Source organism: Martes martes (assembly GCF_963455335.1).
Source record: "Martes martes genome assembly, chromosome: 9".
Lineage (NCBI taxonomy): Eukaryota > Metazoa > Chordata > Mammalia > Carnivora > Mustelidae > Martes > Martes martes.
The window spans coordinates 89,747,822-89,769,686 of NC_137896.1; the positions used below are offsets into that span (position 1 = coordinate 89,747,822).

Below are 21,865 nucleotides of genomic sequence, written 5' to 3' on the forward strand. Positions count from 1 at the left end.
ATTTCTCAAAATTCAAATTTAATTGAGTGTCTTGTATTTTTACTTCAAGATCTGGCAACCTGATAAGTACATACCCTGTTCCTCATCCAGTTGTTTTGACATCCACGGTGATCCGTTTTTCCTATGATTTTGCCAAATGGTTTCTTTCTAACTCCATCATTCTTCTATCTGCATGTCTTTTTACCCACTTTTTACGCTGCCTGGCACACAGTAGGCGCGTTCAAGCAATGAATGAACCAACTCTCACTCGGGCCCGCCAGGCTTCCGTGACACCCGCGGCGTTCCGCAAGGGCTTGCCTTCTTCCGCCAATCTCTGCAGGCTACGGCGGCTTCCGAGCCTTTCAGGGCCTCACCGCTGGCTCTTCTTGCTCCAATCACAATCAGGGCTTTCCTGGGAAGGGGCCAATGGGTGCGGGCGGGAGGCGGGGCCTGCCACGCGGCCGCGGTATAACTGCGCGACCCGCGCGCGCGCTTCTCTCCTGGCGCGGACCTCGGCGCGGGTCATGGCCGCTGTTTCTGTCGTGTCCACGTTGGCCACCCGGCTGCTCCGGCCCGCGCAGAGCTGCCGCCTCCGTCATCGCCCCTTCCACCTCTCGGTAGTTCGGTAAGGGGGTCCGGGAGCTGGGTCAGCGCCGAAAGCCGAGGGGAACAGAGGGTGGGGTGCCGCCCGTGCTCCGGAGGGGCGCCGAGGGACGTTCTGCTGAGCATCTCTGTCCCGGGCGGTGACGGGTCGACGTGGCAGCCGAGCGCGGCCGCAGTATGCGACCTGAGCGCTCGCTCCGTGGAGCGGTCTGATGCCCGGAGCTCGCCTTTCGGAGGTAGCCGGTCTCCGCAGCCCGGGGCGTCGCCCACTCTCGGGGCCAGTCCGTAGGCGGGACGGGGCCCACCGTGCGGAGCAAAGGCGCAGGCGGGCTCTGGCACTCCCGGATTTACTACGCGGAACAGTACGGAGGTTACCGGCCAGAACCTGCGGGCCGCCCTTGGCGGTGTTGCCGAGCCGCTTGGCCAAGCAGAGGATACGCTTTAGGGCGCGCGGGGAAGGGCTCTGAATGAGCAGCGTTCCGTGCGCGTCGGGATCCTAGCGGCGGACTGGGTTGGTGCAGTCTGATGAAATCCCAGATCCGGCTTACTCGCCGGGTACCCGCACTTCCCTCCTCCTTCGGGAGGTGGATGTAGCTCCTGCAGCTCTTCAAGCTGCCCCTTACCCTCCCAGGATAATAAATGTGCTGCGGTCACCAGGGCTTTGATGCGGTCCATGCGGAACTACTCATTGCCAGGCTGAGTAAGGGAAAATTCCCGAGATGAGGAGAGAAAGAGCTCTCTGCTTGCATTTTCTTAGGGAGGTGATAGGTTTTTCTTGATCTTTTTAGACCTCAAACTTCGATTCTTAAACCTAGGTTGAAGAGTCTTCTGGGGGCCCGTGATTTGTCTCCCTAAATCTGCGCGCACTCTCGCCCATCTTTAGAGCTTTTGCATTGCCAGCGAGCTAAGCCTTGTACCTGCAGCCCCTTCTTTCATCCAGTCACTGCCCTAGGCTGTGTGAATTCAGAAATGATCGTAAGTCTTCTTTCCTAGTGGAATTCACCTGTCAAAGGGCAGAACCCGTGAGTACTTTCTACTCAGTGTAAAAAAAAAAAAATGTTACTAGAAACATTGCCAAGGTGCTGTCGTAGCACAGAATGCGGATTAATGCGTTCTTGAAGACTCGGGACCTTCAGGGCTTTCCTTGTTCTGACCCTGACCTGCCTTTCCAGCCCCATCCCTCATTACTACTGTCTGTTCTCCCCGTTGCTCACTTCCTAAGTTCTGGCCTCGTGTGCCTGTGGCTTTCATGATTGAAGGCATTCGTAAAGATCTTCTAACTCATCATCTAGAAAACTGGAGCAGTTCGTTCACTCTCCAGTAACAAATGCCCTCCTTTCACTAACGTTTCTGAATGAACAAGTAGGCTTCCACATCTCTGAAGGCAATACTGTAGTATTTATGGTTCCCTTGTATTGCTTTGATCACTGCTGCCTAGTAAATGTAAAACAGTAATATCTTTTATGAGTATGCATGTATTCCTTTTGAGGGAGGTTGGTTGGAGAGATAGTACTATAGTAGACTAGGGGTAGGAAAAATGGACTTTGGAGGCTGGAGGCAGAGGTTTGTGTTTGAATCTTGTTTCTACTGTCCTCACTTTCTCCTCTGTATATGAGTTATCATAATAATCCCAAGGTAAATGAGAGTAATGCATGTAAAACTCTTAGCAAAATACCTAATGTTTAATAGATGTTAGTTCCATCCCTCTTTGTGTGTAATTAATTAGTAGATAACCGAACCCTTTTCTAGAATAACTTAATCATGAATTGTAAAATGGATCTGATAATTGTTTTTATGGAAAATTACAGTGCTCTCAGCTATTGAATTAGGAAGGCAAAGATGCTACTGAGTTGGATTTTAATTCTGATTTTTACTTGAACAGCCCTTGTGACTTGTTTCTAGTCTGTTCACTCATTTTATTCTCATTTGTCATCTTAATGAATGATTAAACACATCTGTGAAAAGCATCTAATTCCTACATAAGTGTTAGCTAATATAGTTAATACATTTTGGATTCCCTGTGGGACTGAGCTGAGCTTCTGTTTCTTTTGGGGTAGCAGTTACTTTATCTGCCCTTTGGCAGAAAGAGATGATGGGAAATTAGGTAATGACTCACTGGCAGGACTGTGTTTCAAATTTTGCAGAGTTGTATGTGCAGAGGAGGGCTAAAACAGCTGATATTACAGAAGATACTCATTGTGTTGTTGCTTTATTTTTGGTTCTTGTTGCTCTTTGACAGTTTTTTTAAAACCTTATTGGCATAACATCCAGAACCTGCCTTTGGGACTTGGAACACTGGGTTCTTCCAGAACCCTGTGTTCTTAACTGTAGTAGATCATTCTTAACCCAAATGTGCTTCTACCATTTTGTCTAAGTTCATTGCTTTCAGTTTTTTTTTTTTTTTAATATTTATTTATTTGAGAGAGGGAGGGAGAGGTGGGGGAGGAGCAGACGGAGAGAGACAAGGGTGGAGCCTGACAGGGCCCTATCACACAATCCTGAGATCAAGACCTGAGCTGAAGGCTGACGCTTAACTGACTGAGGCACCCAGGCACCCCATCAAAAGGAACTTTTTAAGGAAATGCAATTTAAAACTTTATTGAATATTTATATATGTCTATATGTTTACACACATATCGTTATGAGTGTGTAAGTAAATATATATATTAAGAATATGTGTTGTGTGTATAAATCTAACCAAAGGAAGAGAGTAAGAAATTAATTTTTATTGAATATATATGCCTTGCACTTTATATATGTTATTTTATTGAATATAAATCACTGTCATAAGCTCTTTTAAAGTAATCTTTCATTTGGCAGCATTCCAGGGTTAGGAATATGTTTCTGGACTGGGGCTATTCCCCAGGAGTGTTGCCAGAGGTGTGTGTGTCCAAAGCCCTTTGAATGAAGTCTTCAACTCTAGTTCTAAAATAGATTTGCGAATGTTAACATGTTTTCAGTTCCTTAATATACCATGGGTGTATGTGAAATGCTATTATATATTTTATGCTATGCTGCTTTCATTATATAAAATTTGGGTAAATGTACTGTTTGCTATAAAATTTTATCTTTTTAATATCCCCAAGAAACAAATACAAATTAATATAAAGTTTAGATATAAAATTACTGCTTTATATCCAAGACATTTCAATCTGGTTCAAAGTAGGTATTTAATCTTGGGGCGCCTGGGTGGCTCAGTGGGTTAAAGCCTCTGCCTTCAGCTCAGGTCATGATCTCAGGGTCCTGGGATCGAGCCCCGCATCGGGCTCTCTGCTCAGCAGGGAGCCTGCCTCCCCGTCTCTCTCTGCCTGTCTCTCTGCCTACTTGTGATCTCTGTCAAATAAATAAATAAAATCTTAAAAAAAAAAAAAGTAGGTATTTAATCTTAATGGAAAGGAACCATGGAAGGTTTAAATGCTGTTGAAGCTTTAAAATTCCATTTTAATTAACAGTGGTCCTAAGAATGAATCATACCTGGGGCACCTGGCTGGCTCAGTTGGAGGAGCGTCCAGCTGCTGATCAGGGGGTTGTAAGTTCAAGCCCCATGTTGAGCGTAGAGATTACTTAAAAATAAAATCTTAAAAAAAAAAAAAGAATGAATCATATCTGACCATACAAGATAACCAGTATCTTGGTGTTATCCCTGAGAATTAAATATGTACTATAAGGGGAAATTTTTTCAATATTTCAGATAATTGTGTGTCTCTTTGGTCTTGAGGTTGAAGCATTCTTCATTCTTCATTCTTCATTCTTCATTCTTCATAGTGGGGACAGAAAGAAAACTAAAGGGAAAGACATTTCCACTGAGACCTTTATGCTTAAAGAACAGATACTCATCCTACATTAATTAAGTATTGGGAACTTTATTACAAGGACATATATGGAAATAAGAAACCAGGAATGTTCCACATTAGAACCCAGGAAGAGCTGCATAAACAGTTCTTATGGGGAAGAAGTGATCTTTCAGAGATCAGAACATGGTTTTGGGAACTGGAGGTTCTTCTAGACCCTGAGTTTTCTCGTTGCCCCATCAGTAGCAGTTTCCATCTCTTGCTCTGTCCTACTTTGGGTTTCACCGCTCTGTCTCTACTTTTTTCTATGTCTTTCTAACGCTCCTCCCACCAGCAGGTCCTCTATGGTTCTAGTGTGTGAATATGTTTCAGGGAGAAGCTCTTCCCAGTCTGGTTAACTATCACTGCCCCTGTTGCACTGAGCTTATACATCAGCTGGACCGCTGGCCAGCTTAGAAATTGTCCTAGCGGCAGATACTCACTCCTGGTCTGTCAGCTGTGGGCGGGTCACTGGGGTCTTGGGGTAGAGCACACTGCCACCCATGGGATGGAACCTCCTTCTTCTTACTGGGAATGTCTTCTCCAGGAGGGCTATGGGGAGCAATGGTAATTTTGAGGTCTGACCTGTCCAGAACATAGTCTGTTGGTTTAATTGCATAACACAATTTATATATTTAAAAGCATCATAGAAATTAAAAGCCAATTGACTTAACTGGGAAATGGTTCAAAATATATGGCTGGATGCTAATAACAGGCAAAACACAAACTACAAAATTGTATATAAGCACATAGAAACACTAACCTCATAGTGGTGACAGGTCAAATAAAACAATGCAAATTAAAACAATGGAAAACTTTTTGGGGGGGGGTCTATCAATGTGTCAATGATCAGGGGGCAGGATGGTGTAGCGGTGAGAGCCTGCATTCTGGAGTCAGACAGCTGGATAGGAGAGCCTGCTTTGCCGAGTACTAGCTGGCACTCACCCTCTCCGCACTTCAGGGTAATGATAGTAACTGTTTCAGTCAGCTTTATCTTCCTAAACATATGGCTGGACACAGATTAGCCACTTCGAAACTGCCCTTCAGATTTCCGTTGACCCTCAGTTTAGGCACCATGCATTTTAATCTACTCTTTAAGTTTGGGGTATTTAATAACTTTTTTTTTTGGTAGTCCAATCTTTACTTTTCACAAAAATGTAAGCTTTTTGGTGTTGTGACTGTGGTTGCCTTCTGCAGAAATGAAGCTGTTGTCATCTCTGGAAGGAAACTTGCCCAGCAGATCAAGCAGGAAGTGCGGCAGGAGGTGGAAGAATGGGTGGCGTCGGGCAACAAGCGGCCGCACCTGAGCGTGGTGCTGGTGGGCGAGAATCCTGCAAGTCACTCCTACGTCCTCAACAAGACCCGGGCAGCTGCAGAAGTGGGTATGTGTCACTCGCAGACCTGACTGCTGTCAGATTGCAGTTTATCTGAGACCAACTCCGTTTGCAGTTGTGATTTTTTTCTTCTAATTAGAAGGCTCAAGCGCAGGAGGCTAATGGGATTGAACTGTATGCAGAATGTGGTTATAAAGAAATCAGACCTATCTGCTGGGGAGGCTTATAGACTAAAATAGGAGTGGTTGGTACACACAGTGTCTTCTGGAATATAAGCTAAATTCTGTCTTTAGTCTTAACATTGGATAAGTGACCTTGAACATGGTTTACATTTGCTTTCCTTGACTAGTAATGAGAGTCTGGCTGAGATGTTTGAGATTTGGTAAGGAGGCCTCAGTGATATGGCCTAGAACACCTAGGTTTGAAGGAAATGGCTCTGACTTCTGGGCAATAGCCTTCGGCTACTTTACCAACTGGGTCCAAAGCCAATTAAATCATGCAGAGGAGGGGCAACTAAGTGGCTCAGTTGGTTAAGCAGCTGACTCTTGATTTCAGCTCAGGTCATGGTCTCAGGGTCCTGGGATTGAGCCCCACATCAGGCTCTACACTCAGCAGGGAGTTGACTTGAGGATTTTCTCTCTCTCTCTCTCTCCCTCCTTCCCTCTGCCTCTCCCCCTGCTTGCATGCTCTGTCTTTAAAATAAATGAAAATACATCTTTAAAAAAATCATGCAGTGGTTAGAGTTTGGAATGCAGAAACTGAGGTTCCAGATGATGGGAGGTTCATGTTCGAGGTCTTGCTATACCACAGACTCTGTGATGGTAGACCTGGGGTAGGTGGGCTTGGCTCTGCCTCTTCTGCTCTTCTGTGGGTTGGTGGTATGAGTCCTGGATGCCCTTCCCTTCGGAAAGGCTGTGAGACCACTGGCTCCTCCCCTCTGGTCTAGGCCACTGACCAGACCATGAGTCCCTGGTATCACTGAGGATTGAGGCCTCCTGCCCTTTTCTTTGAAAAAGCTTTAGAACATCTAGAAAATGGCAAGCTGTGGCTTTTTAAGACACTGGGAGGAAGCACAGTGCAGTGGAAAGAACATGGACTCCACAACTGGAAGGACTGCCTTCATCACTAGGTGGCTTGTGTTTCAATTTTGCTGAGCCTCAGTCTCCTTGTCTAAATTGAGGTTCATGAGGATAGTGTAGAATAATGTAACTAATTGTCAAGCCAATGTTCTCTAGTGTGCATATTTGTGAAGTTACTTTTCTGGGTGCTTTGAGAACTGATCCAGGCTCTTTAGCTACCAGCATTGGGTGTGATAAAGAACCTCTGTGTTACAGTACCATGGCAAGCAGCATAGCGTTGCTCGTTAAATGCTCGAGATTTCTTTTTTCTTTTCTTTTTTTTTTTTAGATTTTTATTTATTTATTTATTTGACAGAGATCACAAGCAGGCAGAGAGGCAGGGAGAGAGAGCGGGGGGAAGCAGGCTCCCTGCTGAGCAGAGAGCCCGATGGGGAGCTCGATCCCAGGACCCTGGGATCGTGACCTGAGCCGAAGGCAGAGGCTTAACCCACTGAGCCACCCAGGCGCCCCAAGATTTCTTTTTTAACCTTGGAATTTTCTCATAGGAATCAACAGTGAGACAATTGTGAAACCAGCTTCAGTTTCAGAGGAAGAACTGTTGATTTTAATCAATAAACTAAATAATGATGACGATGTAGATGGCCTCCTTGTTCAGCTGCCTCTTCCAGGTGAGTTTTGGACTCTATCACTTAGAATGATTTCTGAGGAGTAGAGGATGCTTAGCTACTTTATACACCCGGCCCCTTATGGGTTTGTCTTAAAGGGGAGGTAAACTCGGGAGAGTGAATATTTTATTAGGTATGCACAGACCTACACAGAATACCAATTCCTCCTTGACTCGGGGTTGAGATCTTGATACAAAATGGCAGCAGAGGGAAGCAGCTGTAGAAGAGGATACTGCCTTTGATATTGGCATTTGGCTTTGCTGGGTGTGTGTTCCTTCTGTGCAGATGAAGAAGTCGATCACGGAGGCAAGTCTTGGGATAGAACAGGTTTGCGTGATAAACCAGCTCAGCTGGTGTCAGGTGGTGCAAACTATGTGACAGTGACTTCAGGCTGCTGCTCTCCTCTCTGTTTCAGAGCACATTGACGAGCGGAAGATCTGCAACGCTGTTTCCCCAGACAAGGATGTGGATGGCTTTCACGTAATTAACGTAGGGCGAATGTGTCTGGACCAGTACTCCATGTTACCGGCTACGCCATGGGGTGTCTGGGAAATAATTAAGCGAACTGGTAGGTATATCCCATAGTTGTATGTCTGTGTTAGTATCATGAAACCAGTACTCGCCACTGGTAACAGTGCCTGCAGTCGCAGAGTGGACACTTGGGCCACACGTCCTCCAGTCCTGCCCCTGAAGCCCGCCTCTCCCTGCGGTTGCCTGTTTTGATTGTTTGCCTATGTTGACTTTGTTGCTATTTAATCTAGAAGCCTCCGTAAAGGAAATGTAAGGTTTCGTTGCATTGATAGTGCACACTCATGTAATGTTTTGTAGCTTCTAGGGTCCTTTTCCTCATGTTCTTTTAGCCTTTATGATGTGTAGCAAGTGATGGGACCTCCTTGACTGATGAGGCTTAGTAACTCCCTTGCTTATCACAGTCAGATTCATGTCCTAGGCCCTCTCTCTGCCTTCTTTGGTGCTCCTTCTAACATAGTCTAGCACTTTTCATGTAAATATATATATTTCTTCATAGGCATTCCAACCCTAGGGAAGAATGTGGTTGTGGCTGGGAGGTCAAAAAATGTTGGAATGCCCATTGCGATGCTGCTGCACACAGATGGGGCACACGAACGCCCTGGAGGTAAGGAAATGGCCTTCAGAAGAGTGTTCCCTGCTCGCTTATATGGGAACCTTCAGAAGGTGTCCTGTGTTTGTTAAACTTTGTATTTGTATTTGCTGTAATTTTGTTAGCAGATATTTGGGGAGTAATCTTTCTAGGAGAAGCTGAACTCCTGTCACCTGAGACTTCATTTATATTCATTTATTAGGAACTAGTAAGAAATGGACATGCCTCAAATATATTTGAGTTTAGAGTGTAAGCATGGTTGTAGGCAATTAGACATTTTCAGTTATGGCTTTGATAGTTGGAACTAAGAAACAGTTCATAGTAGCCCATCCTGTGTCATTTGATAGAAAAATATCTTAGACCATTGCAAAGGATTGACTTGATAAGACTATAAATTTTTATTATCTCAGGTTCTGGTAATTTGTCTGAGAAAAAGTCTCAGAAATCAGTTATCACATGTGATTATCATGACCTTACATGATTATATCAGAAATAATGGCAAAACTATGCATTTTTAGATACCTTTCAGTACACTTATTTTTTTAAACCTTGAATAATTCTAGTGATATTTTGCTTAGGAAAGGTAAAATTCATGAAAGACTGTTGAATAGGATAAGGAATAAATAAATTTAATTTTAAGTGATCCCAAAGGGTAGAGTTGGGATGAGGGGATAAAAGTTATAAGAAACTGGGTATTTACCCAAAGGTTACAAACATAGTGATCTGAAGGGGCACTTGCACCCCAATGTCCACAATAGCCAAACTATGGAAAGAGCCCAGATGTCCATTGACAGATGAATGGGTAAAGAAGAGGTGACATATATATAATGAACTATTACTCAGCCATCAAAAAAAAAGAGATCTTACTGTTTGCAACCATGTGGATGGAACTAGAAGGTATTATGCTAAGTGAAATAAGTCAGTCAGAGAAAGACATTTATCATAAGATTTCAGTCATGTGGAATTTAAGAGACAAAACAGGATCCTAGGGGACGGGAGGGAAAAATAAAATAAGATGAAATCAGAGAGGGACACAAACCATAAAAGACTCTTGACTGTAGAGAACAAACGGAAGGTTGTTGGAAAGGAGGTGGGTGGGGGGGATGGGGTAATTGGGTGATGGGCATTAAGGAGGGCACTTGTAATGAGCACTGGGTGCTATATGTAAGTGCTAAATCACTGAACTCTACTTCTGAAACTAATAATACACTCTATGTTAATTGATTGAATTTAAATTAAAAAAAAAAAGAAATGGTATTAATTGCTGAAAAGTAACTGGTACTTAGCTGTCCAGAAAATATGGTACACGAATTAAGTCAGTTATTTTTCCAGAGATGGTGAATTTCTAAAATGGGTTGCCTGGTTCTAATCCAATCTCAGTTTTGATTCAGAAATCAAGACATATATTTTTGGGGCGCCTGGGTGGCTCAGTGGGTTAAAGCCTCTGCCTTCAGCTCAGGTCATGATCCCAGGGTCCTAGGATCGAGCCCCGCATCGGGTTCTCTGCTCAGTGGGGAGCCTGCTTCCTCTTCTCTCTCTGCCTGCCTCTCTGCCTACTTGTGATCTGTCTGTCAAATAAATAAAATCTTAAAAAAAAAAAAGACATATATTTTTTAATCCCTAGGTGATGCCACTGTTACAATATCTCATCGACACACTCCCAAAGAGCAACTGAAGAAACATACAGTTCTTGCCGACATCGTGGTGTCCGCTGCAGGTAAGAACCCCAGAGAGGCGGGGGAGGCCTCACCTCAGAGGGGTGAAGAGCAACTGCTTGGAATTTGTCTGCCTCCCTGCCACCCCATTCACCATTCTTCTAGCCGTGATACTGTATGCAGCCCATAAAGATGAGGCGAGAACCGTGTGTGCGGTGTTGGTTTCTGGCTTTCTAATCTTGACTTGATGGGTGAATGTTACTTCAGAAACCTCTGAATATGTCTGTTTACTGTATGAAGTTTCAGTGGTTCCTTGGCTAATGGTTTTTACAGGTTTTCATCAAACAAGCTAATTAGTTCTTCCAGGTCTTTTAAAACTGAAATCAGATAAGCCTCTGATAAGTAGAATCTTCCTTTCAGGACTAGTGATCATTCCTCTCATTCCTCTCTGGTTTGCAGGCATTCCAAATCTGATCACAGCAGATATGATCAAGGAGGGAGCTGCAGTCATCGATGTGGGAATAAATAGAGTTCAAGATCCCATCACTGCTAAACCCAAGTTAGTTGGAGATGTGGATTTTGAAGGTAAATGATATAATTTTCTTAAAATATAAAATCAGTAAATAGTACCTTTAATGGACATTTAGGACAGATCATTTACTTTTAACTTACGTTACTCTTGGGGCACCTGGGTGGTTTAGTTGGTGGAACATGTGTCTCTTGATCTCAGGGTTGTGAGTTCAAGCCCCACCTTGGGGGTAGAAATTACTTAAAAGAAAAAAAAACGAGTTACTGTGGTAATTCAAAATGCAATCCACATGAATTAAGAGAAACTTAAATTACCATCATTCTAGGACCATTTTGGTTGTTTATATCATAAAATTATGGGGACCAGGTATAAACTTTTCAGGGAGGTGTTTGCTCTTTCCTTAAGGTTACTTCATAATTCAAATGACTTCATCACTTTTAACAAGTCTGAAAATTTAATGAATTGACTTTCTGAAACCACTGAGTCTCCTAGAAGGTGTAACAGATTTATCGTTTTCACATTGAGGGAAGAGATCACAGACCTGGCATGTTAAAAATGATCCAGGAAAGAGCCACGTTCCTGGATTTTGAAATATACTAGTAGGTTTTTCCTTTCAGTTCTTAAGCTATCATGTTTATCTCAACTTTAGGTTGGTAAACCTATTTCTAGTTTTCTATTTCTAATAAAGCAACCAGACACAAGCCTAAGTATCTAAGTATTTTTCCTTTAAGATTAGGTTAGAAAAAATCTTACTTCTCACTTTCCAGAAAATTACTTTGCTTTGTTGCTTGGGCAAACAGTATAGTTAAATAAATATAGTCAAATAATAGCAAATAAGAGAGTAAAAGTAAGAAAATGTTGTAGGTAGGTATTAATTGGTAATATGTTTATATTAATAATATAATAATTATAGTTATATCTCACATGTAGTTAACCCCTTGAGGTTTTTCTTTCTAAACTGATTTATTTGACAGAGATCACAAGTAGGCAGAGAGGCAGGCAGAGAGAGAGGGAGGAAGCAGGCTCCCTGCTGAGCAGAGAGCCTGATGCTGTACTCAATCCCAGGACCCTGAGATCATGACCTGAGCCAAAGGCAGAGGCTTAACCTACTGAGTCACCCAGGCGCCCCCTAAACTATATGAAGGAAAAGTTTGGATGGTAAATTATAGGTCATTTAGATGTATAAATATTCATTGAACAACTCTTATTACATGAATGTTCTTTTTTTAGTATATTCGAAAGCCTTTACTCCTAAGTAATATAGATATGACTTATTTTTTAATGAGTTTGAGGCTTATGAAGGTGCTTATGTATATTCTTGGTTTTTCTTTGGATGCTTCTTCCATGGTACGTTAAGATGCATACATTTCCTTTGCCAGAATTAAGGCAGAGCATACCTGTCTTATTTCTATGTAGGAGTCAGAAAGAAAGCTGGTTACATCACTCCAGTCCCAGGGGGTGTTGGTCCCATGACCGTGGCAATGCTGATGAAGAATACCATTATTGCTGCAAAGAAGGTGCTGAGGCTTGAAGATCAGGAAGTATTGAAGCCTAAGGAGCGTGGAGTAGCAACTAGTTAACTGTTGCGTCTTCTGTCAAAAACATCACTCCAAGCCAGTCCAAGAGGCAAAACAAGCCAATAGAAATGCAATATTTTTTATTTATTTTACTGAAATGGTTTAAAATGATGCTTTGTATTTATTGAAAGCTGAACTGGGTGGGCGTCTGTGTGTGTGGCTCTGCCATACCTCACCACGGAGCACGCCGGCCTCCGGCTAGGTCGTCTGAGCCGGCCAAGAGAAGCACTTCACCTGGTGACAAATGGGGAGGACATCGCCCCAGTAAGATCGGGTGCTTAACTTTGTCAGGCCACTTCAGTTAAAATTTGCCTTTTCTAGGATTGCATTTCCCAAGTGCTATTCCAATAAGAGTTGATACTCACTTTAGGTTCCAAACCTTTTGAGTTCAACTAGTCAAACCAAAGGAAAAATGTTGCTAGAGAAAATTAGGGAAAAAGTCAAAAGGAAGAAATGATAATTGAGTAGAAAAAAAATTACTGTAATTTACATATCTATAGTATGTAAAACTACATGTGAATGGTGTCCTGAGCTGTCATTCTGTGGCTTAGTCATTGGGAAAATATTTAGGGTAGTTCCACGTGCTGTCAGTCCTCGTCCCATGTGTGTTATATTCACGAGGCTTTCCCATGTTCCTCTAAGATTGAAAGGCTTATTTTATTTTATAGATTATTTGTGTGTTGTCATATTTGGCTTTTCCTCTATCCTTAAAATTCACTGTTACATCTTTGTACTCTTGGGGATGTCTATATTGGTTTCCTCGGGATATCTTGAAACCTATTTTTGAAAAACAAAACTTGGGCTTGATAATCATTAGGATTAGGGCAGCCTGTTTAAGTATGCAACTTACTTTTCCACCAAAGACTTGTTAGCAGCTGCCTGCTTTTTCTCTGATGTACCTGTTGGCTTTCCCCAATGGGTTTTTGAGAACTTGAGTTCATATTGAATTTAATCAGACTTTCTGATTAAAAGGGTTTTTTGTTTGTTTTGCCTTTTTTTTTTTTTATTAAATAAAACACTTCTGACTGGTGTGGAATGAGTTCTGCGAAATACTGTATCTTCCCGCCTCTGTTCTAGTTTTGACCTAATCATAGTTAATCTTTCTGATTGGATGTAACAGATGTCAGTATTCCTATATTTGGTAACCCCTAATCCTATGCCTTAAACAAAGTGCTGTGGAGAAACCAGTCTAGTCCTTTCAGTCTGATGTCCCACCAGGCTGTGCCAAGCTAGGAGCTTAATCTGCAAGATTCATTTAAGTGGTTAGGCTTATTCCGGGTGTTTTCTAAACCACGAAGTTGAATTTACACATTGTTGGATTTACAGAGGACCTCTTGATGTGCCTGCTGACAATCCCCCTTCAGACGCCCTGCTCCCTGCTTTCTATACAATTATTTTTTCTTTTTCAATGTGTATGTTTGATTTGACAGATTGGAAGGTATTTGCTGGGCACAGTTTGAGGCTGGGATAGTCCCTGTGTATTCTCTCTTCTCTACCAGGGCTGAGTATTTGGGGGAGGTGGGATGAGAAGGTAGGCAGGGATGTAATTTGGATAGACAGATCCTCCTGCTCCAGGCAGCTTGAGGTGGAAAGAAAAGAACAATGGGGAGCTGACTTCCTCCTTGTTCTTCTGCCAGCTGACTTTACTCTTTTGATAGTTTCCTGGGTATGAAAGAGGATAGTTTGCCGGAGATGTTTTTGTAAGCGAGATTCAGCTCATGTCCATATCCCATGTTTGCTGACTAAATTATTAAACATGGAGCAAGATGAGCAGGCAGGATTAAGTTTTATTGAATTATAATTGCAAGTGGAAAGAAGTTCTGACCTATGACATGGAGAAGTAACAATATGTCAACCTGTTAAGAGCTGTCAAAATTAAAATGTTCATGTATATACAAAATATAAATGACATATAAGGTGAAAATTACAGTGATCAATTTACAACAAAAACAAAATTAACATTGTAGTTTCCAACTTGTTTGATTAATCAAGCACATTTATTCTGAATCCATAACATTTCTACAGTTTAATTTGGACAAAGTACTATTGGAAATCTACCAACTTTTAAAACTGAAATGTTAAGGGTCGATTGTTAGATCTTCCAGGATTGGTGCAGCTGAAGATGGAGAATTTATCCTTAAATTCAAGTGATGGTTCTGGGTTAGAGAGCAGCTAAGTCATTTTGCTGCGATCAGTACAAGCAGGAGAGGTGTAGGGCTTTATCTCTTGACAGTATCCCTTAGAAGGGAGCTCTGAGATTTAACTTAACATAGTTTTCTAGGGACCAGGCACTGTATGAAGCTCTGAGGATTGCAGGCGCAATTGGCTGTCCTCATACCCAAAGTGTTAATCATCTAGTATTGTTTGTCTTTAAAAAACAGAAAAGAGTGAAGAAGAAAAGCACCTGCTTTGGTCACCGTGAGTAAATGTAGTAACTAACCAAAGTGATTTCCTCAAGATTGAAATCTGTAGTCGTTTTGGAGAAAGTAAATGTCAGCTGCACTGTGGCTGTCAGGCACATAGTGGGTGTTAAATAAACAAGGTTGGTGTTAAGTGGGGATTAAAAATAGACTGATAAGTTTTGTGAGGACAAGGTTTGCTTCCTTATTAATGACTTATTAATCTATCCAACTTCCAATCATTCCTTTAAAGTACTAATCTAATACTGCAAAGTTATAATCTAATATTTTACATTAGCACTGCTTAACATGCAGTGGTCCTGTGGGTGGGAGTTTGACTTTGGGAGCAAGGTCATTGGAAACTTGGAGGAAGGACCAACCCAAGAGTAGAAAGAAGTCTTATTCTGGTTGTGAAAAACCAGTGATACTAATTTAAAGGATCATTTTGTGGACATAATGTGGTTGGGAGTTTCATTTTAACAAGAACAATTTTATTTTGAAAACATTTGCCCGTTCTCATGCGTTGGTTTTCCATTAGCAGACTTTGGGCACTGGCTTTTCAGTCTGGGGAAGCTCCAGTCACACTTCCGTGCTGGCCCTGGGCCTAGAGCCCGTGCAGATGGCGTAGACTTGCCGTAGGAGCTTTAGAAAGCTGCATGAGATGGGAAGACGAGATAGGGCATTTTACGTATTTCTTAATGTGTCAAGTTGCAGAACAAATTTTCCAACTTTGGTCTGTTGAAGTATGAGCATTTTAATGGTTTTTTTTCAAGACCTTCTAGATACTTTAAAATCTAAGCTTAAAAAAAAATCTAACTGGTATTTGTTTCAATAAAAATTTACTATTGCTCCCTTTATCTTAGCTATATTTTGGGAGGCAAGCATCATTTTCATTTCAAGAAACGTTATAATTTCTATCCTGGACTGCATTTTAAAATAAGGTATTATGTTTATATTGGTTGTTTTTTTATAACTACAGAAAGAAGGAGACAGCTTTGCACGTAAGTAGTACTTTTCACCCATAGATCAGTTTCCTAGCAAGTGGAATAACTCCATCTGCTCGGCAAATAAGGAAACCGGCTCAGAGAAGTTCAGGGGCCTGACCCAGGCCTCACAGTGAAGATGCAACCGTGTCCTCCCACAGTGAAGATGAAGCCCTGTCCAGGGGCAGCTGCATCCTAGAGGGTGGTCTCGCCGTCAGTCTCTCTTCCGTATTTGTCCGCGTCTGTAAGGTCACAGTCGGACTCCATCTCTATCTTCACCTGTGGCACCATGAACACTGGGCTCTGTGAATAGTTGAAAGCAGGCGAAGCTGGACAGGAAATTCTGAAGTGCAATGTGATGCTGAATGAGAAAAAGAGGGAAGGGAGAGTGATTGATCCAGTCCTCGGTGTTTTCCACGCTATCCCCCAGAGCAGGGCTCTAAAGCAAGTCGTTTTGTCCTTGCTTATGAACTCTTAACGTCATGGCAACAAGCCGCAGCCTCTCTGCTTGGCCTTCACTGTGCTTTGCTGAGGTAGTCTCGCCGGGAGTCTCTGCCCGGTCTTCACATGACCGCCAAGGTGAACTTTCGGGATCAGCCGTGTGAAGATAGAATCCAAGCTCCTTAGTTTGGCCAGTCGGGGCCTTTTATGTTTGCACTCCTGGTTACTTCTAGTCTGACTGCCCGTCCAGCCCAGCAGTCCTCGCCATGTGTCTATTTTCAAATGGTATTTCAGGCATGTGCTCACTGCCTGAAATGCCCTTCTTTTCTCACTTTTCTTCTTTATTCTGTGTACCTGGCAGTCTCCTATTTATTGTTCTTCGTCTTTCCAGATAAGGCAGATCCCTCCCCTAGACGCTGCTTTCTCTTACATGTACTCCCTTGTTCTCGGCACACGGAGCTGTATGTCTTTGTTTGTAGGCCTGTCTCTTGGCTCCCAGGGATTAAGCATCATGCCTGGTAGACCTCAGATGCTTAATCTTTGTTAAACTAGATCATGTTGCTGAGCCTTTTCCTTCACTGAAATGGAATCCTGTTCAGTGCTCTCTGGTCCCACCTACTTACACAGAGCTGGTAAGACACCAGTGAAGCTGTACCAAGTTTGTATTGGAAATGACCCACCCTGGTCCATATTTTCTCTCCACGGACTGAAATTGGGGCAGTTAGAGGTTCAATTTGGTGTAGGCTACTTAAAACTAAAAAATTGGGATAGACTGCTTTTCTCCCAACACCTTTATATATAAAAATCAATGGCATTCATGTAATGGTGTAGGGACCCTGATTGGGGAGGTGGGATGAGAAGGCAGGCAGGGATGTAACTTAGCCCTGTGACACTCCTGGGCTAGAGTGGCCTTGGGTTTGCTACTTGGTTGGGGGGGCGGGGTTCGTTATGGGGTTTCTCTTCTCATCTTGGCAATGTGGTAACAGCTTTGACTTCTAACTCAGACGATCTCGTGCATGTTTTCTAAAATCTCTTGGATGAGTGCATCTAAATCTGGAGGTTTATCTCCCTATAGCCTTGGGATAGACTATGCCTTGCTCATGTGTGATGTAGTACAGTGATGCCCATCCAGGTTAGGGCACCATGTAGGAGCACCCTACTGTCTTCCCCAGTAATAGCTGAGGCTGACTTTCTTGCCCCTGGATTTCTCTTCCATTTTTGAGCCCTCCTTGTTTTCAGTCATCAAGTTGTCCACTTTTTTCCTGGCTTCTCATTAAGAACACTAAGGTATCACAGTTGGCACAGGGAGCCCTGGAAACGGCTGGGGATCTTTTTTGACTATTCTCTCCATTTACTTTTTTTTTTTTTCTTTTTTTAAAGGAATCTCTACACCCAACCTGGGGGTTGAACTCACAGCTCTGAGATCAGAAGTCGCACACTCCACTTAATCTTTGATATTTAGTTAGGTTTCTGACCTTTGCTAATTAACCATGCTGTTACTTTATTCCACATAGTCCTGGAGTACCTGGTGGTGTGATCTTTGGGCTCATTTATCCTGGCAATCAATAATACATGCTTAAGTCATGTGTAGTTTTTCTCTGTTGTTTTTTTCCCCAGTGTTTTTAATTGTACATAGTATTCTGTGATTCCTTTTCTAAAGTAGAACACCTTTGTGTACTGTAATCATGTTATGTCAGTAAGAGGACAGATTTGTTTCTTGGCACCAATAATCAGGTCCAAACCCCTCTGTCTCCCAAGGTGGACGAGCAAAGGCCTTTTCCGGAGACACTGGCTAACCTGGGAAATTAGCCCCTCCGCCTTCCTGGCCACTGCTTAGTCTCTTCTCTAATACCCAAGGAGTCTACTTCATGGCCATTACCTTCGGTCGAGTTCTGAGTCACTGAAGGACGAATCAGAATGAGTAACTCCAACTGGAAGATCTTTTTCCTGGCAGGAAAATTAAAACATCAATTGTGGAGCCAGTTTAAGGATGATACTGGAGAAGACCTTTCTCCAGTTCTTCCCCCTTGTCTTCCTCTTCTCCAATCCCCACAGCCAACACTACGCAAGAGGAAATCAGGGGCCTCATGGGTGGCTTCTGCTCAGTTACTCCTTCCCCAGAGGGCTCTCAGCCAGGATAGGTGGGTGTGGGGCAGGGCCAGGGCAGAGTGAGAATGGGTGATGGAAGTATACAAAGGGGAAGGAGAGTTAGCAACTAAAAAAGAAGAGGTACCAATGACGGAGAGAGTGATGAGAAGCCCCTCAAGGAATCCCCTGACAAAATCTTAATCTGGGCCTTTTAGGAAAGTGGCAAGCCCTACGCTAGGAACACCAAGGTCGGGACTCAAGTGGGAGCTTCCTGATTACTTGGGATAGGCTATGGTCTTGATAACAGGACTGTCCTCTAGTAGGGGACCAAAGCTGGGAGGGCGTAAAGGTAGCCACAGAACCCCACAGGATCTTTGTAAGCAATGCTTACAGGCAGCCTCCCTTTCAGCAGGAGGAAGGTGCTCATTGTTCATACTGAATCAGCCCAACCACTACGGTCTTCCCTGCTAATTTGTGATCCAAATGCTATGCTACCTGTTTCTCTAAAGGGAACAACTCAGCTTGGATTTGAACCCTCAATCATTTTCAACAACTACTGGAAAGCATGGGAGGCTCAGTGGGTCATGTGTGGATTGGTGTGGTCTGAAACAATTCAAGGGAGGGCCAGGTGGCGCCACAGGCCTCCGGAGGCACAAGGGGAATGGAAGGAATGAGGGGCTTTGCCTAAATGGAAGTGAAGCTTGAACTCGCAGGGTTTGATTTGGGGATTCCATTGGTTGAAGTCCGAATCCTTGGGGCCCAGTTCTCACTGAACTCTGCCTACCAAAGGAGTCTTCTAGCATCTAAGACCATTAGGTCCCCCTGAGTTAAAGATGGAAATTCCTTGGAGGAAGAGGTGGAGAATTAGTAGTAAATAGGAAGGGAGAGACACCATGTGTTTACTTACTGGCAATGCAGTGGATACCATTTTGGGGATCTGATTGGACACTTTCCATGGGAATCTTTATAACTGAGGGAGAAGGGAACTGGGGCTGGAGAGAAATAGTGGGAAAAGCTGATAAACACCACTAATACAACAGCTTTCACTTTCTTGCCAAGATGGAAATTACACGCATCCACAATGTGCCAACCACCATCCTCTCTACATCCAGTCTAAACAGTTAGGGGGTGCTGCAAACACTCTGGGGCTCACTGAGGAGGTGATCATAGCCTGCTGTCCTAAACTGGACAGAACTGTTGCAGGAACATTATTGATCAGAACAGTGTCAACTATTGTAGTAAGCAATCTCAGGAGTGAATCTCACACAATAGCTGGTGTTGCTGTAAAGACGTAGAGAATGAATTTGTGCAAATTGAGTCCCATTTTTCCATTGAATGTATCATGCTTTCCCCCAACCCTGGAATAGTTCCTGGCACATGGTAGCCACTCAAATATTGGGTGAATCAATGAAAGAGTAAGTATTTGTCTTTAAAAGGCACTTAGACTCTCAGTTTCTTTGTTCTCAAGGCCTGTCCTTGCAAACCATCTAAATCATCAATGAAAAACATGTGAATGAATGATGGGCCTCTTTCTACCTAGAAGAGGAAAGCAGTTAAGGACCAGGGCAATTTGGGTCTATCACAACCATCAGAAGATGGTCTGACTGCCACCAGTCAGCAAGGATTTGCCTATGAACTTGGATCTGCAAAGGGCAAAAATCACTAGAAGAGTTCCAGGTGGATGCAGGGATGTGGGTTCTGGTCAGACCCAGAACGGGAGCCAGGTGTGTTGCTAGATGGCATGGGCAGCTTAGCATGTTGGAAGTGATCAAAGTCAGGACAAAGGGCGCTTAGGTAGCTCACTTGGTTAAGCATCTGCCTTCAGCTCAGGGCATGATCTCAGGGTCCTGGGATCAAGCCCCATATGGGGCTTCCTGCTCAGTGGGGAGTCTGCTTCTCCCTCTCATTCTGCCCCTCCCTCTCATTCTGCCCCTCTCCCTCCTCTTGCTCTCTTTCTCAAGTGAAAAAATTTTTTTTAAATAATAAAAAAAACTTTTTTTTTAAAAGTCAGGAACAGTTTTAATTCCCTTTTAGACATTTAGCCATATGTCTAAATTTAGCCACTTCCATTTTGTAGGATTGTTTCATCATCTCTAATGAGTACTTGAACTAGGTGATCTTTCTGCTTCACATTTTGTGACTTACTCTTAGTTCTGGACTGGCTTCCTGTCTGTTGACTCCGAGTGTTTTAGAGGTGGGATGGGGAGGAAGCATGAGAGAAAAAGGGTAGATGGGGCAACCAGGTGGTCCCCAGAATCTGGGGAATGCAGCCATTCTCCTTTCAGTGAGGACATTTGCCTCTCTCCCCACCTTCTTCCCTGATACCCCAAGGGCAGGCCAAGCAAACCTTGTTCCTAGTCCTTCCACCTGTCTAGGAGTCCAATCTACTAACTGGTGTCCATCAGACCCTTCCCCTAAGACCTGCTCCATTCTTTGGAGGTTAGTCCTCATAACCTCCCCCATGACTGAGCCGGGTCTTCTGCCCTGTTTCATCAAGGACATGAACTGCTGTTGGTAACAGCCCGGGGAGCTCACAGAATTGAGAATGAATGGGTGTGGCAAACAGCCTTTCCCCGGGTTGGGGGAGGGGTTCATTCTGAGGCTATTCCCACAAGCAGACAAGCTCTCAGCACCCCACACCAACACAGGCAGGAGACTCAGCTCATCCCGGACTAGGCCCAGGTGATCATAGCTGGCCACCTGAGAGCCCACCCTCTTCCTGGCCTGGGCAGAAGTGGAGGAAGGGTCTCTTCGCTTCCCTCAGCCCTGGGCTCACATCCTCCCCACCTCCTCGTCACTATCCTCATGGGCCCCTTTCCTTCTCTTCTTTTTATCTGTCTCCTTCTTCTCCTTTTCTGGAAGGATGTTGTCAATCCAGGCCAGATCATGCTGGGAGAAGATGAGGTCCAGAAGCCTTCGAACAATGATGAGGCCCAGGATCTGTGGTGAGAGTTAAGAGAAAACCCTGAGATCAAGGCCCCAAACTCAGACATTGTTTTTTCTCCCTCAGTCAGCTGTATTTAGGGACTTTCTCTGGTATCTTTGGAGCCATCTCAGAGCTCCGACAAACCATCATTTACCACCTGCCCATCTTGGTTCCTCTTAACTGGCCCTTCCTCAGTGGAGTGGCAAAGCCTACCATTGAGCCAGGGGACAGAGCCTGTGACAGCTGAAGTGGGGAGCCAGGCAGAGACCGAGGGCTACAGAACTACTACAGTTATTCTTTAAATCAGTGATCCTCAAACTTGAGCTTCCATCAAAACACCCACAGGGCTTGTTAATCCATACACTGCTAGGGGACACCCCTCCACCTCCCCCCAAGAGGTCCTGAGTCAGCGGGTCTGGGGCCTGAGCATCTGCATCTCTAACAAGTCTCCCAGGAGATGTTGATACTTCTGGGTCAGAGATCATGCTTTGAGGCCCACTGTCCATCTGTCCCTATTTCTGAGGGCTGCCAATCTCTGTTAACAAGTATAAAGTACACTGAATAACATGTTCTGGAATATTGGGAATTTTTACAGTAAAGTCTAGAAAGTTTGGTTCTGCTGAGCATACACAAAAAGGGAAAAAATGTGTGCTTTGG

At 43.7% G+C, this 21,865-nt stretch overlaps 2 protein-coding genes across 3 annotated transcripts in view; one reads left to right on the forward strand and one right to left on the reverse strand.

Moving 5' to 3' along the window:
• The first annotated feature begins 440 nt into the window (after positions 1–440).
• On the forward strand, positions 441–13,405 carry MTHFD2 (methylenetetrahydrofolate dehydrogenase (NADP+ dependent) 2, methenyltetrahydrofolate cyclohydrolase). The gene is made up of 8 exons (XM_080814686.1): positions 441–604; positions 5,610–5,794; positions 7,371–7,493; positions 7,906–8,058; positions 8,518–8,625; positions 10,235–10,327; positions 10,725–10,850; positions 12,211–13,405. The coding sequence occupies exons 1-8, from the start codon at positions 504–506 to the stop codon at positions 12,372–12,374; spliced, it is 1,053 nt and encodes a 350-aa protein (XP_080670812.1). The 5' UTR covers positions 441–503; the 3' UTR covers positions 12,375–13,405.
• A 2,543-nt stretch (positions 13,406–15,948) lies between these two features.
• Positions 15,949–21,865, reverse strand: part of SLC4A5 (solute carrier family 4 member 5) — a gene marked incomplete at both ends in the record, with an annotated part of 81,842 nt that continues 75,925 nt past the window's right edge. Inside the window, 3 exons of one of the 2 annotated variants that reach the window (XM_080814687.1) lie at positions 15,949–16,114; positions 18,074–18,141; positions 21,070–21,222. In XM_080814687.1, coding sequence (XP_080670813.1) covers positions 15,949–16,114; positions 18,074–18,141; positions 21,070–21,222 — 387 coding nt within the window. Of the gene's footprint in view, positions 16,115–18,073; positions 18,142–19,189; positions 19,275–21,069; positions 21,223–21,865 lie in introns of those variants that run through there. The other variant, XM_080814688.1, reaches the window with a different exon arrangement.

Bases quoted from the DNA above. Each gene is read 5' to 3' on its own strand.
- MTHFD2 (XM_080814686.1), top strand. From the start codon at position 504: ATGGCCGCTGTTTCTGTCGTGTCCACGTTGGCCACCCGGCTGCTCCGG. The intron at 5,795-7,370 runs GTATGTGTCACT...ATTTTCTCATAG, and splicing joins CCGGGCAGCTGCAGAAGTGG to GAATCAACAGTGAGACAATT. The intron at 8,626-10,234 runs GTAAGGAAATGG...TTTAATCCCTAG, and splicing joins GGCACACGAACGCCCTGGAG to GTGATGCCACTGTTACAATA.